The sequence below is a fragment of the Nomascus leucogenys genome, chromosome 13 (genome assembly GCF_006542625.1).
Source record: "Nomascus leucogenys isolate Asia chromosome 13, Asia_NLE_v1, whole genome shotgun sequence".
Lineage (NCBI taxonomy): Eukaryota > Metazoa > Chordata > Mammalia > Primates > Hylobatidae > Nomascus > Nomascus leucogenys.
In genome coordinates this window covers 28,939,825-28,953,582 of record NC_044393.1, presented here as the reverse complement: position 1 = coordinate 28,953,582, position 13,758 = coordinate 28,939,825, and the positions used below count along the sequence as shown (strand labels likewise).

The 13,758-nt window shown below is 42.6% G+C and overlaps 1 protein-coding gene across 1 annotated transcript in view; it reads right to left on the bottom strand.

Moving 5' to 3' along the window:
- TRPC4AP (transient receptor potential cation channel subfamily C member 4 associated protein) overlaps positions 1-3,003 on the bottom strand; it is a 93,803-nt gene extending 90,800 nt beyond the window's left edge. The window contains exon 1 of the mRNA XM_030825876.1: positions 2,990-3,003. Coding sequence (XP_030681736.1) covers positions 2,990-2,992 — 3 coding nt within the window. The 5' untranslated portion in view covers positions 2,993-3,003. The remainder of the gene's footprint in view (positions 1-2,989) is intronic.
- Between the last annotated feature and the right edge of the window lie 10,755 nt (positions 3,004-13,758).

Here is a 13,758-nt window from a genome sequence, read left to right as displayed (position 1 = left end):
AGCTGGGCATGGTGGCATGCACCTGTAGTCCCAGCTACTTGGGAGGCTGAGGCAGGAGAATCACTTGAACCCGGGAGACAGAGGTCACAGTGAGCCAAGATCATGCCACTGCACTCCAGTTTGATGACAGGATGAGACTCCATCTCAAAAAAAAAAAAAATAGCCAAAGAAGTTACAGTCAGGAGATATGTTGTTCCCTATAGAAACTGAATATAACGTCTTAAAATTTGTCCCTGAGTGTTGTTTCTTAGAAACTCGAACCCCCACCAAATGGATCTGCTGATAGGCAAACCTCAGATAAGGGAGAGCTGAGGACTAAACTTTGACTTCTATTTTTTGTTCTAAATTTCTTCCTAGGGGGCCTGGAGGAGGGCACGACCATAAGTCAGAGCTAACACTCTTTCTGCGGATCCCAAATTTTTAGACAAAGCTTTGCCTCCTTAACCAATCACAGGTCAGAAAATCTTTGAATCCACTTGTGGGCCCCTGGTTGGAGACGTCTTGTCTTTTTAGGTGGAACCAATATGCAGCCCCTATGTATTGATTTATGACTTTGCCTGTAGCCTCTGCCCTCCTGCCATTAAAAACCTGTAAGCCGGCTGGGCGCGGTGGCTCACACCTATAATCCCAGCACTCTGGGTGGCTGAGGCAGGTGGATCACCTGAGGTCAGGAGTTCGAGACCAGCCTGACCAAAATGGCAAAACCCCATCTCTACTAAAGATACAAAAATTAGCCAGGCATGGTGGCACGTGCCTGTAATCCCAGCTACTCTGGAAGCTGAGGCAGGAGAATCGCTTGAACCCAGGAGGCAGAGGTTGCAGTGAGCTGAGATTGCACCACTGCACTCCAGCCTGGGCGACAGAGCAAGACTCTGTCTCAAAAAATAAATAAATAAATAAATAAAATAAAATAAAATAAAAATAAATAAAACCCCTGTAAGCCATAAGGGAGTTCAGGTCTTAAGCATGAGCTATCTGATTCTCCTCGCTTGGCACCCTGCAGTAAGTGCAATAATAAATGCCTCACTTTTTCTTGCTGTAATCCCAATGTCAGTGGCTTTGCTGCACCAGGTAAGCAGCTCCCACTTTGGTTCAATAACAATACTTTTCATAACTTTTTGCACCAGCTATGTATCATTTTTAGATTCAAGAAAAAAAAGTCTTCTAATATGTGAAATTAACTTTAAATTAAAGACATAAAAAGAAAAGGCATTTCCAGGGATACAGACAGGGCATTGGTGAGCTGTCCTGGGAGCAGCCAGCCTTACCAGGGAATCCACAGCCCGGGGATTCCCCCCAGAGCTCTTCCCGAGGCATATGGCGATGGATATTCTCATGCTTGTCGCGGTGAGGAGACAGGATCCTGACTAATTTCACAGTTCACATTGCCCTCCAGGTTTCCCTTGGTACTCATCATGCTAAGGACAAATCTTCCCACCTCAGCTTTGACCCAACTACAAATGTCACTTTCCATTCCTCAGTTCCTATCTTTGTCAGTCTGGCCTGGCCCAGGCATTCACCAAAGCTGGGTATTCACTAGGTCAAAAATGACCACCTCAAATTCAGTCTTTACAGATACCATGTGACCATGAAGTAAGGGGACATGTTTCCAGAAACCTCTGTGGAAAGACACTCTTTTCCACTTCACCTCTGCTCTGCTGGCCTTTTCCATAGAAACCAGCTGAGGCCAGGCACGGTGGCTCAGGCCTGTAATCCCAGCACTTTTGGAGGCCAAGGCGGGCAGATCATGAGGTCAGGAGTTCGAGACCAGCCTGGCCAATATGGTGAAACCCCATCTCTACCAAAAACACAAAAATTAGCTGGGCGGGGTGGAGCGCGCCTGTAGTCCCAGCTGCCCTGGAGGCAGAGGCAGGAGAATTGCTTGAACCCGGGAGGCGGAGGTTGGAGTGAGCCGAGATCGCGCCACTGCACTCCAGCCTGGGCCACAGAGCGAGACACTGTCTCAAAAAAAAAAAAAAAAAAAAAAAGCTGAGTGTCTCTCACCACCAGAGGGCGAAGTACCCCTCCCACCAGAGGCCTGTTGATGTCAATTTTAATCAGCACTAGAAAAAAAAAGAAGCTCCCAAACTGGCTAATTTTTTTCCACCGTAATCCCAAATGGCTTAACCAAACATGATGATGCTATTCAGAGAACATTAACTCTTGTAAATAAATTGCCAAACTCATCTCAATTGGGCAGACAGATTTTCTGGGACTTTTTTTTTTTTTTTTTTTTTTTGAAGTCTTGCTCTGTGGCCCAGCCTGGAGTACAGTGGTGTGATTATAGCTCACTGCAGCCTCCAAGCCCCTGGGCTCAAGCAATCCTCCCGCTTCAGCCTCCCAAAGTGCTGGGATTACAGGCATGAGTCATGGCACCCTGCCAAGAAGTCATTTTAATCAAAGCAACTGGCACAGTTATATCAGGCCATGGTAACAGCTGTCCCATGCAACCATGCATCGTCCTGTGGTGTCTTTTTTTTTTTTTTTTTGAGACAGTGTCTCACTCTCTCGCCCAGGCTGGAGTGCAGTGGCACGATCTCGGTTCACTGCAAGCTCTGCCTCCTGGGTTCGTGCCATTCTCCTGCCTCAGCCTCCCAAGTAGCTGGGACTGCAGGCACCCACCACCGTGCCTGGCTAATTTTTTGTATTTTTAGTAGAGACGGGGTTTCACCGTGTTAGCCAGGATGGTCTCGATCTCCTGACCTCGTGATCTACCCACCTCAGCCTCCCAAAGTGCTGGGATTACAGGTGTGAGCCACCGCACCCAGCCGTGGTGTCATTTTTTTACAGCGATTTTTTTTTTTTTACATTACATTTCTAATGTACAACCTCTCAATTATTTGTCTTTTAAATGTTTGTTAAGCACTACCTTATGTGCCAGGCACTGTTATAGGTGCTGTGGATATTGTGCTAAATAAAAGAAACAAAATTCCCTGCCCTCATGGGGCTTATACTTCTGGGTAAGATCTACCCTTTATTGAGCACTTACCATTGGCCAAGCACTTTCTTTGCACTATCTTATTCTTCTCACAGCTTTTTTGGGGAAGTTTTTCAAATCTACAGAAAAGTTAAAAGATACACCATTAACACTCATATACCCTTTGCTTAGACTTGTCAGCTACTAAAACTATATCTTTCTCTCTGTATGTATGTGTGTATATATATATATATATATATATATATATATATACAGCTCTTTCCATATATGTATCTCTCTCTATCTTTATACTTCATTTATACGTAGAGAGGGTTTTTGTTTGTTTTGCTAAACATTTTTTTTTTAGACAGGGTCTTGCTCTGTTGCCCAGGCTGGAGTGCAGTGGCACGATCATAGCTCACTGTAGCCTTGGGCTCCTGGGCTCAAGGGATCCTCCTATCTCAGCCTCTCAAAGTATTGGGATTACAGATGTGAGCCACTGCACCCATCCTGCTAAGCCATTTTTTGCTAAACCATTTGAAAGTAAATTGTAGGTATTATGACACTTCACCTGCATATTTTAGAATGTATCTCCTAAGATCAAGGACCTGCTCCTAAAAACTATGATACATCACACCAAAGAAATTTAATATTGATATAATTTATCTTTTTTAAAAATTTATTTATTTAAGACGGGGTTTCACTCTTTTTGCCCAGGTTGGAGTGCAATGGCGTGATCTCGGCTCACCACAACCTCTGCCTCCTGGGTTCAAGCTATTGTCCTGCCTCAGCCTCCCAAGTAGCTGGGATTACAGGCATGCGCCACCACACCTGGCTAATTTTGTATTTTCAGTAGAGATGGAGTTTCTCCATGTTGGTCAGGCTGGTCTCAAACTCCTGACCTCAGGTGATCCGCCTGCCTTGGCCTCCCAAAGTGCTGGGATTACAGGCATGAACCACCATGCCCAGCCTTTTTTTCTTTTTGAGATGGAGTCTTGCTTTGTAGTCCAGGCTGGAACACAGTGGTGTGATCTCGGCTTACCACAACCTCTGCCTCCCGGGTTCAAGCGATTCTCTTGCCTCAGCCTCATGAATAGCTGAGATTACAGGCACCCACCACCACACCCAGCTGACTTTTGTATTTTTAGTAGAGATGGGGTTTCACCATGTTGGCCAGGCTGGTCTCGAACTCCTGACCTCAAGTGATCTGCCCACCTTGGCCTCTCAAACCGCTGGGATTACAGGCATGAGCCACCGTGCCTGGCCATTATTTATCTTATGATCCATATTCAGATATCTGCAATTACCCCCCCAAATGTCCCTTACAGTCTCTTTCCCCCAGTCCAGAGTTCAATAAAGGATCATGCATGCATTTGAAAGCTATGTCTTGTTACTGTCTTTTAATCTAGAAGAGTCCCTCATCTCTTTTGTCCTTTCAGGATATTGACAGTTTTGGGGTCCAGGCCAGTTGTACCGAATACCCTGCCATCTGGATCTGCTTTATTGTTTTCTCATGATTCGGTTAGGATTAAGCTTTTATGGCTAGAATATTAAACGGGTGATGGTGTGTCTTTCCCATTGCTTCATATCAGAAAGACATAATGTAACTGTGCCCCATTATTGATGATGCTAAGTTTGATCTGTTGGGTAACATGTCTTCATTGGAAAAGTATATTTTGGGGTTAATAAGTAATCTGTGGCCTTCAAGACTACGAGACTGTCTTGTTCTCCACCCACCTTTCACCCAGTAATGTTTGTGTCTGTTTTGAGACGAAGTCTTGCTCTGTTGCCCAGGCTGGAGTGCAGTGGCGCAATCTCGACTCACTGTAACCTTCTTTTCTTCTTCTCTTGCCTCAGCCTCCCTCCCGAGTAGCTGGGACTACAGGCACGAGCCACTTCACATGGCAAGTTTTGTTTGTTTGTTTGTTTTTAGTAGAGACGGGGTTTCACCATGTTGGCCAGGCTAGTCTGGAACTCCCAACCTCAGGTGATCCACCCACCTCAGCTTCCGAAAGTACTGGGATTACAAGCGTGAGCCACCATGCCCAGTCCTCACCCAGTAGTTTTTTTTTTGTTTTGTTTTGGGGTTTTTTTGTATTTTTAGTAGAGATGGGGTTTCACCATGTTAGCCAAGATGGTCTCGATCTCCTGACCTCGTGATCCACCCGCCTTGGCGTCCCAAAGTGCTAGGATTACAGATGTGAGCCACCGCACTCGGCCAACCCAGTATCCCTTGATGATCCCTCCCTGGATTATTATGCTGGTGGTTGCAAAATGGTAACTTTCTAATTCTACCATTGCTTCCTCTTTTATTAGGTAATATTCCCTCCCAAAAGGAGCTCCTGCTCTTTTTCTGGGGTATCACTATGGACTCATAAACTTTTTTTTATTTTATGTGTTATAATCCATTACTATGGTTATTCTATTTTCCTTTGGTTTTATTAGGGTATCATTTACATAAAATGAAATGCATAGATATTAGGTAATATCTAATCTGATGAATTTTGACATACGTATATACTTGTGTAACCAACACCTTCATTTAACCAATACTCCCAATGAATATAGAAATTTCCATTAGTCCAGAAAGTTCTCATGCACTTGTTACTTACTAACACCAAAGGAGAAAAATGTACCTTTCCACTGTTCTAATTTTGATCATCATAGATTAATTTTGACTGTTCCATAACTTCCTATAAATGGAACCATCTAATATGTAGTCTTTTGTGTTTAGCTTTTTTCACTAAGGATGATGTTTTCGAGATTCATCCATGTTGATCTGTATGTCAGTGGTTCATTCCTTTTTAACACTGGGAAGTGTACGGTCTCAGGAAATGATAGTCCAGGGCTGGGTGCAGTGCCTCACATCTAGAATTCCAGCACTTTGGAAAGCCGAGGTACAAGAATCGCTTGAAACTAGGAGTCTCTACAAAAAATTTAAAAATGAGCTGGGCTTGGTGGCACACACTTGTAGTTCTAGATACTTGGGAGGCTGAGGTGAGAAGGACTGCTTGAGCCCAGGAGTTGGGGTCTGTAGTGAGCTATGATCCCACCACTGCACTCCAGCCTGGGTGACAGTGTGAGACCCTGTCTCTGAAAAAATAAAAAAGAAAATGATACCCTAAGATAAAGGCTTCAGAAGCAGCTCTCTCTGACCTTCTCCTGCCCTTCTGTCTCTGGCCTCTTACTCTCTCCTGAGGCTAGTCATAGAAACTAGAATCCCTCTTCCCCAAGGCAGGGCTTAGAAACCAGAAACTGGCAGGGCGCAGTGACTTACTCCTGTAATCCCAGCACTTTGGGAGGTTGATGCAGGCGGATCACCTGAGGTCAGGAGTTCGAGACCAGCCTGGCCAACATGGTGAAACCCCCCATCTCTACTAAAAATACAAAATTAGCCGGGCGTGGTGGTGCATGCCTGTAATCCCAGGTACTCTGGAGACTGAGGCAGGAGAATCCCTTGAATGCGGGAGGTGGAGGTTGCAGTGAGCCGAGATTGTGACACTGCACTCCAGCCTGGGCACAAGAGCAAAACTCTGTCTCAAAAATAAAATAAAATAAAGAAACCAGAAACCTTCCTCCTTCCCCTTGCCAGCGGTGAAACCAAACCTAAAAATATTACTCTAACTCCCCCCCCCTCAAACCACCACACCTTTCTGTGCATAAACTGGCCATAAAGAAATTATCCGACCTACCTAGTTTGACTGTAGGTCATAAGACCCCCATTCCAGAGAGGGTCCTGCTGCACACCTGGAAGGAAGGACAAGAGCAAAACTCTGTCTCAAAAAAAAGAAAATAAATTTTGTGTGTGTGTGTGTGTGTGTGTGTGTATTTCTCATTATTCTTTTTGATGCTCAAATTGTCCCAAATTTGACCATTGGTAGTCCTTTCAAATTAATTCCTGTGTCGTCCTTGGGACAATCTTGATTTTAAATGGCCCCTGTGGGACTTAAACTTGTCCAACTCTATGATCGGTTCTGAGTTCAGAAAATACAGTCTAAATTTTTGTTCCAATCTCCACAGATGTAGATTCTTACCTCATTCCCAAAGCTAGTCACTCCTTAATCTACAACAGCCATTCTTCAGCAACACTGAAGACTCTTATGACGTAAACTTGAAACTTCTTTCCCCAAATGATGCATGCATCTGACACACAGGCAGACACACACGTGCGCGTGCGGACACACAGGCAGACACACGTGCGCGCATGGACACACAGGCAGACACACGTGCGTGCACATACACAAACATTTTGCCAGTGGTTCTTGGATTGTTTACAGTGATCTCTAAATCGCTAAACACCTACTATGTATCAGAGATTGTGCTAGATGCAAAGAAATGCAAAGGGAAAAAAATAAGAAAATTAACATTTAAAAAAGACCTAGGCCCCCATGTGGTGGCTCACACCTGAAATCCCAGCATCTTGGGAGGCCGAGGCAGGAGGGTCACGTGAGCCCAGGAGTTGGACACAAGCCTGGGCAACATAGTGAGATCTCATCTCTACAAATAATTTTTTTTTTTTTTTAATTAGCCTGGCATGGTGGTGCATGCCTGTGGTCCCAGCTAGTTGGGAGGCTGAGGTGGGAGAATTGCTTGAGCCCTGGGGGCCAAGGCTGCAGTGAGCAGAGATTGCACAGTCCAGCCTGGGCAACAGAACGAGACCCCGTCTCAAAAAGAAAAAGAAGGCTGGGTGCGGTGGCTCACGCTTGTAATCCCAGCACTTTGGGAGGCCGAGGCGGGTGGATCACGAGGTCAGGAGATCGAGACCACGGTGAAACCCCGTCTCTACTAAAAATACAAAAAAAATTAGCCGGGCGTGGTGGCGGGCGCCTGTAGTCCCAGCTACTCGGAGAGGCTGAGGCAGGAGAATGGCGTGAACCCGGGAGGCGGAGCTTGCAGTGAGCCGAGATCGCGCCACTGCACTCCAGCCTGGGCGACCGAGCGAGACTCCATCTCAAAAAAAAAAAAAGAAAAAGAAAATACCTACCATGTATGTTCCAGACACTGTACTAAGTGTTTGATACATGTCGTCTTAACAAAGATGCATAAAATAGAGATTTCATAAACTAACAAATTATCACAGCACATTAGAATACATACTATTATAAATAAAGGCATGTAGTCACTGAATTACATTCATTCACCAGATATTTCTTGAAAACTTCCTATGAACAAGCTCGGTCCCAGGCGTGGGGGATACATCTGTGAATAAGACAAATGCAGCCTGTGCCTTCTAGGGCCCAAGTCTAGTGGAGGAAGGCAGACACATAAGCAATTACCATCAGGGCTCCAACTCACACAAGCATTTTTAAAAAAATATTATTGTAGAGACAGGTTCTCACTATGTTGCCCAGGCTTGTCTCAAACTCCTGGCCTCCAGCAATCCTCTCACCTCTGCCTTTCAAAACATTGGGATTGCAGGCGTGAGCCACTGCATCTAACCCAAAAATATGTTTCAAAAAGAAAAACAAAATCTAAAACCCACTGCCTCTGAATCTGTACTATATTCTTTGGAAGCTCCTCACAGGTGACAAATTTGCATTGTCTTGTACACAACCCAAAGCCCTCTGAGCAGAGCTTGATGAATAAGTGGATAAGTAATACCATTTTTTTTTTTTTTTGAGACAGAATTTCACTCTGTTGCCAGACTGGAGTGCAGTGGCATGATCTCGGCTCACTGCAACCTCCGACTCCCCGGTTCAAGCGATTCTCCTGCCTCAGCCTCCCGAGTAGCTGGGATTACAGGCGTGCGCCACCATGCCATGCCCAGCTAATTTTTGTATTTTTGGTAGAGACACGGTTTCACCATGTTGGTCAGGATCACAAGCTCCTGACCTTGTGATCCGCAGCTGCAGATGGAAAAGAAATTCCAGATTGAGTGTTGTGCTGTAATCCTAGAAAACAATCGATCAAATTAGGACAGACTCCATGAATAAAAAGAAGAGACTCCAACCAGAAATTAATGTCAGAAATTTGAAAAGGGAATATCATTTCAGATTCTTCAGCACCAAAAGATCATAAGAAGACATGATGAATAACTTTATGCCTATGTATTTGAAAATTTATGTGGAACAGAAATATTTCTAGAAAAAAGTCTTACCTAAATGGACACAAAACATAATAGAAAATTGGAATCATCCTATAACTATTAAAGACATTTCATCTCTAATTTAAAAGCTTCCCACAAAGAAAACTCCAGTCCCTAATGCCTTTGAAATCTACCACACTTTTAAGGAAGAAATGATGCCAACGTCACATAATTTCTTTCAAAGACCAGGAAAAAAGGTCACCAACCGACATGAAAGCAACATAACATTGACACCAACATAGCAGATAAGGTGCAAAAATATCTCTAATTTCATTTCATTCAGTTCAAACTGTGATACAGTTTGCCTGTGTCCCCACCTGAATCTCATTTTGAATTGTGGTTCCCATAATCCCCACACGTCGTGGGAGGGACCGGGTGGGAGGTAATTGAATCATGCAGGCAGTTACCCCCATGCTGTTCTGATCATGAGTGAGTTCTCACGAAATTTGATGGTTTTAGAAGGGGCTTTCCCCCCATTCGCGCTTCACTTCTTGCTGCTGCCAGGTGAAGAAGAACTTGTTTGCTTCCCCTTCCACCATGATCGTAAGTTTCCTGAGGCTTCCCCAGCTATACGGAACTGCGAGTCAATTAAACCTCTTTCCTTTATAAATTACCCAGTTTTGAGTATGTCTTTATGGGCAGCATGAGAATGGATTAATACAAACTGCTTTCATTAATAAAATTGCATCTGTTTGTTGCAGCAATGTTGGGAACATCTGGTACCCTTGTTCTCAGTCTTGGGCTTGCATTAGAATCACCTGGAGGGATTGGCTTTGTTAAACCAGGTTGCTGGCCCATCTGTGGTCAGGGATGGGGCCCAAGAGTTTTACATATAACAAGATCCCTGGTAATGCTGTTGCCTCTGCACCAGGGACCACTTTTGACAATCACTGACCCAGTGGCACATACTATTTTGAAATCTTGCTTGCCATAGAAGTAATGTCATTTGGAATGCTTGGACAGGCTCATTATGTTGGAACAACTTCTAATTTAATTCTCTAAGGATGTAAAAAAAATATATTGGTTAGATTGGCCAACATTGATATGATTGGCCAATTTCAATATGCTAAAGTAATGATATGGTCAGCTGTAATCCCTAAAAATTTATTTTCAAGAAGTTGATTATCACTGTTTTTCCCCCAACATATATATGAATTTTAGCAGGATCCCTTTGTTTTCCTAAGATTTACAGCATATAAAAGAGTATTCCAAATAGCATTGCTTTCAGATTCTTCTAACAATTTTATTATAACTGTATTATATTTTCATTCATATTTGCTACTCTCATACAATGTCTTTACATTTGTCTGGACTAATATGTACTGGCCAAGGTTACAATTGTCAATTCTCTGAATGCTTTTAATACAGTTTTGTGGGAGAAGATTAACCAAACAAGAAGACCCTCCTTAAAATATTCTTACCACTCATATAAGATATAAGCTAAGTGTTGTGCAACTTTCAATTTGACTTTCTCTGGTTGGATTACAAAATCTATACGAGATTGTAACAGCATAATAAGCATTGTTTCCAACATTCTGCAACAGTATAGATTCAAGGAGAAACTCTATTATTGCTAAGGTATATTTTTATCGCTTGCTACACCGTAAAAACTGTACACACCAAAATACATGCCAGAGAATAAATTTTTTTTTTTTCAGGAACCATGTGAGCAATTTTTTTCTTTTGGCACATAATATGCAACCCAATACAATGAAAACAAGGCTTTCTCACTGACAGTCACAACACGAATCATAAAATTTGCCTATCACATTATATATGTTTTTCTTTCTTTGGAAATATCCAAGAGACTGACTAATTCAACATGTCATGTTTCCAAGCATCTTTTAAGTTTTGATGGTTTTAAGTTCTCATGTGCAAGAACATCATTATAATGCATTGGTGTACATGTCATTTTGTTGGTTTTACACATTTGATAAAATAATACATATATATATGCATATATATAGAGAGAGAGACAGAGTTTTGTAATTATCACCCAGACTAGAGAGTATGATCTCAGCTCACTGCAACCTCCGCTTCCCGGGTTCAAGTGATTCTTCTGCCTCAGTCTCCAGAGTAGCTGGGATTACAGGTGCCTGCCACCACACCTAGCTAATTTTTGTATTTTTAGTAGAGATGGAGTTTCACCATGTTGGGCAGGCTGGTCTCAAACTCCTGACCTCAGGTGATCTGCCTGCCTTGGCCTCCCAAATTGCTGGGATTACAGGTGTGAGCTGGCCGGGAATGGTGGCTGAGATGGGAGGATTGCTCAGGTCTAAGGGTTTGAGACCAGCCTGGTCAACATAGTGAGACCCCCGTCTCTATTAAAATAAATAAACAAATACATAAATAAGGCAAATCTTGCATTTACCCTTTTTAACAAGATGCAAATGATGTCAGTCTGTTGATTAGAGTTGATATTTTCTCCAATATTTCCATTTACTCTTCCCATGTTTTTCACATTATTCTTGTTCTTTGTAGCATTAAAACAGTCAACTTAACAGCAATTTGGACTAGTTCAATTAAAATGCTACAATTATTGCACATCCAAAATTTTTTATCTGATTATAAACTTTCTGAAAAACTGCACTGCAAATTCCTAACCAAAACCCAGTTGAAAGTCATGGCAATATTGCCCCCAAAAAAAAAAAAAATTCCACTCTTCAATTCACAACTAACTACAAACTATTTTGATATAAAATTAAATAATACACAGCTGGGCGTGGTGGCTCACGCCTGTAATCCCAGCACTTTGTGAGGCCAAGGCGGGTGGATCATGAGATTACAAGTTCAAGACCAGCCTGGCCAAAATGGTGAAACCCCCATCTCTACTAAAAATACAAAAATTAGCCAGGCGTGATGGCGGTTGCCTGTAATCTCAACTACTCAGGAGGCTGAGGCAGAGAGTTGCTTGAACCCGGGAGGCGGAGGTTGCAGTGAGCCGAGATCGCAACACTGCACTCCAGCCTGGGCAACAAGAGCAAAACTCCATCTCAAAAAAATAATAAAAAATAAATAAATAAATAAATAAATAAATAAATACTATACTATTCTGTCATTATAACTTGATGGTCATATTGCCAGTCATGTACCAGAAAATCAAATGAGATGACAATTCACCAAATAAAACAAACTGGTTTTAGCCAGTGTGTACATTTTTCACATCCCCTCCTCTGTCTCTCCCACAATGTAATGCAATTAGCCTTGTGCGATTAGTAATGTGCTCCTGTCCTCAGTTCTTGTCAAGAATCCATACGAGGCACTCTAATATTTTCGAATCCATTCTATTTCATTATTTAAAAAGTTAGTGGGACACATTAAATTTATTTCTTGACCCACTAAAGGTTCATGAGCAAAGTCTCAAAAACACTACTCTAAGGCACTAAACTATTAACTATTGCAAGGGAGTTTGTAAAAAATACAATAAACAGAATAGCTTACCTCTCTGCATGCACAATGTTTTCTTTGATAACTTTATTTTTCAAGGCTGGATTTATACCACACCAGGCTTGCAAACTACTGCTGCTTCATGGGTTGGTGGGGAGGGGTAGGAGATGGGTGTGTGGGGTATATATGTTTTCTTTATTTTATGGTCTTTTTAAAAAATTGAGATATAATTCATATACCATAAAATTCACACTATTAAAGTACAATTCAGTGGTTTTTAGTATATTCCCAATATTGTGTAACTATCATCACTATCTAATTCCAGAACATGTTAATCACCCATCAAAAAAATCCATACCCATGAAGATTAACTCCCCATTTTCCCTGCCCCTGGTCCCTGCCAACCACTTGGTTACTTCCTGTCTCCATAGATTAATCTATTCTAGATATTTTATATAAAAGGAATCACATAGTATGTGGCCTCTTGTGTCTGGCTTCTTCCACTTAGCATATATTTTTAAAGGTTTATCCACGTTGCAGCATTTATCAGTAGTTCATTCCATTTAGTTGTCGAGTAGTATGCCATTGTATGAATATTCCATATTTTAACCATTTGTAAGTTGATGAACGCTAGGGTTGTTTCCACTTTTAGCTATTATGAATAATGCTGTTACAAACTGATGTATAAACTTTTGTGTAGACATAATTCATTTTAGTTTTCTCTTGGGTGAGTGGAATTGCTGGGTCACGTGGTAACTTAATCTTTAATTTTAATTAATTTATTTATAGGCTGAAATGCAGTGGCATGACCTTGGCTCACTGCAACCTCCACCCCCCAGGTTCAAGCAATTCTTCTGCCTCAGCCTCCCGAGTAGCTGCGATTACAGGAGTGCGCCACCATGCCCGGCTAATTTTTTGTATTTTTAGTAGAGACGGGGTTTCGCCATGCTGGCCAGGCTGGGCAATGTTTAATTTTTGATAAGCCAACAAAGCATTTTCCAAACCAGCTGCCCCATTTTACATCCCACCAGCAATGGATGAAAATTCCAGGGCTGGGCACGGTGGCTCACGCCTGTAATCCAGCACTTTGGGAGGCTGAGGCAGGCAGATCACTTGAGCGCAGTAGTTCGAGACCAGCTGGGGCAATGTGGCAAAACCCTGTCTCTACAAAAAATAAAAAATTAGCCAGGCGTGGTGGCATGCGTCTGTGGTCCCAGCTACTTGGGAGGCTGAGGTAGGAGAATCACTTGAGCCCCAGAAGTCGAGGCTTCAGTGAGCTTTGACTGCGGCACTGCACTCCAGCCTGGGCAACAGAGTGAGAACCCGTCTCAAAAAATAATAAATAAATAAATAAATATATATAAATAAA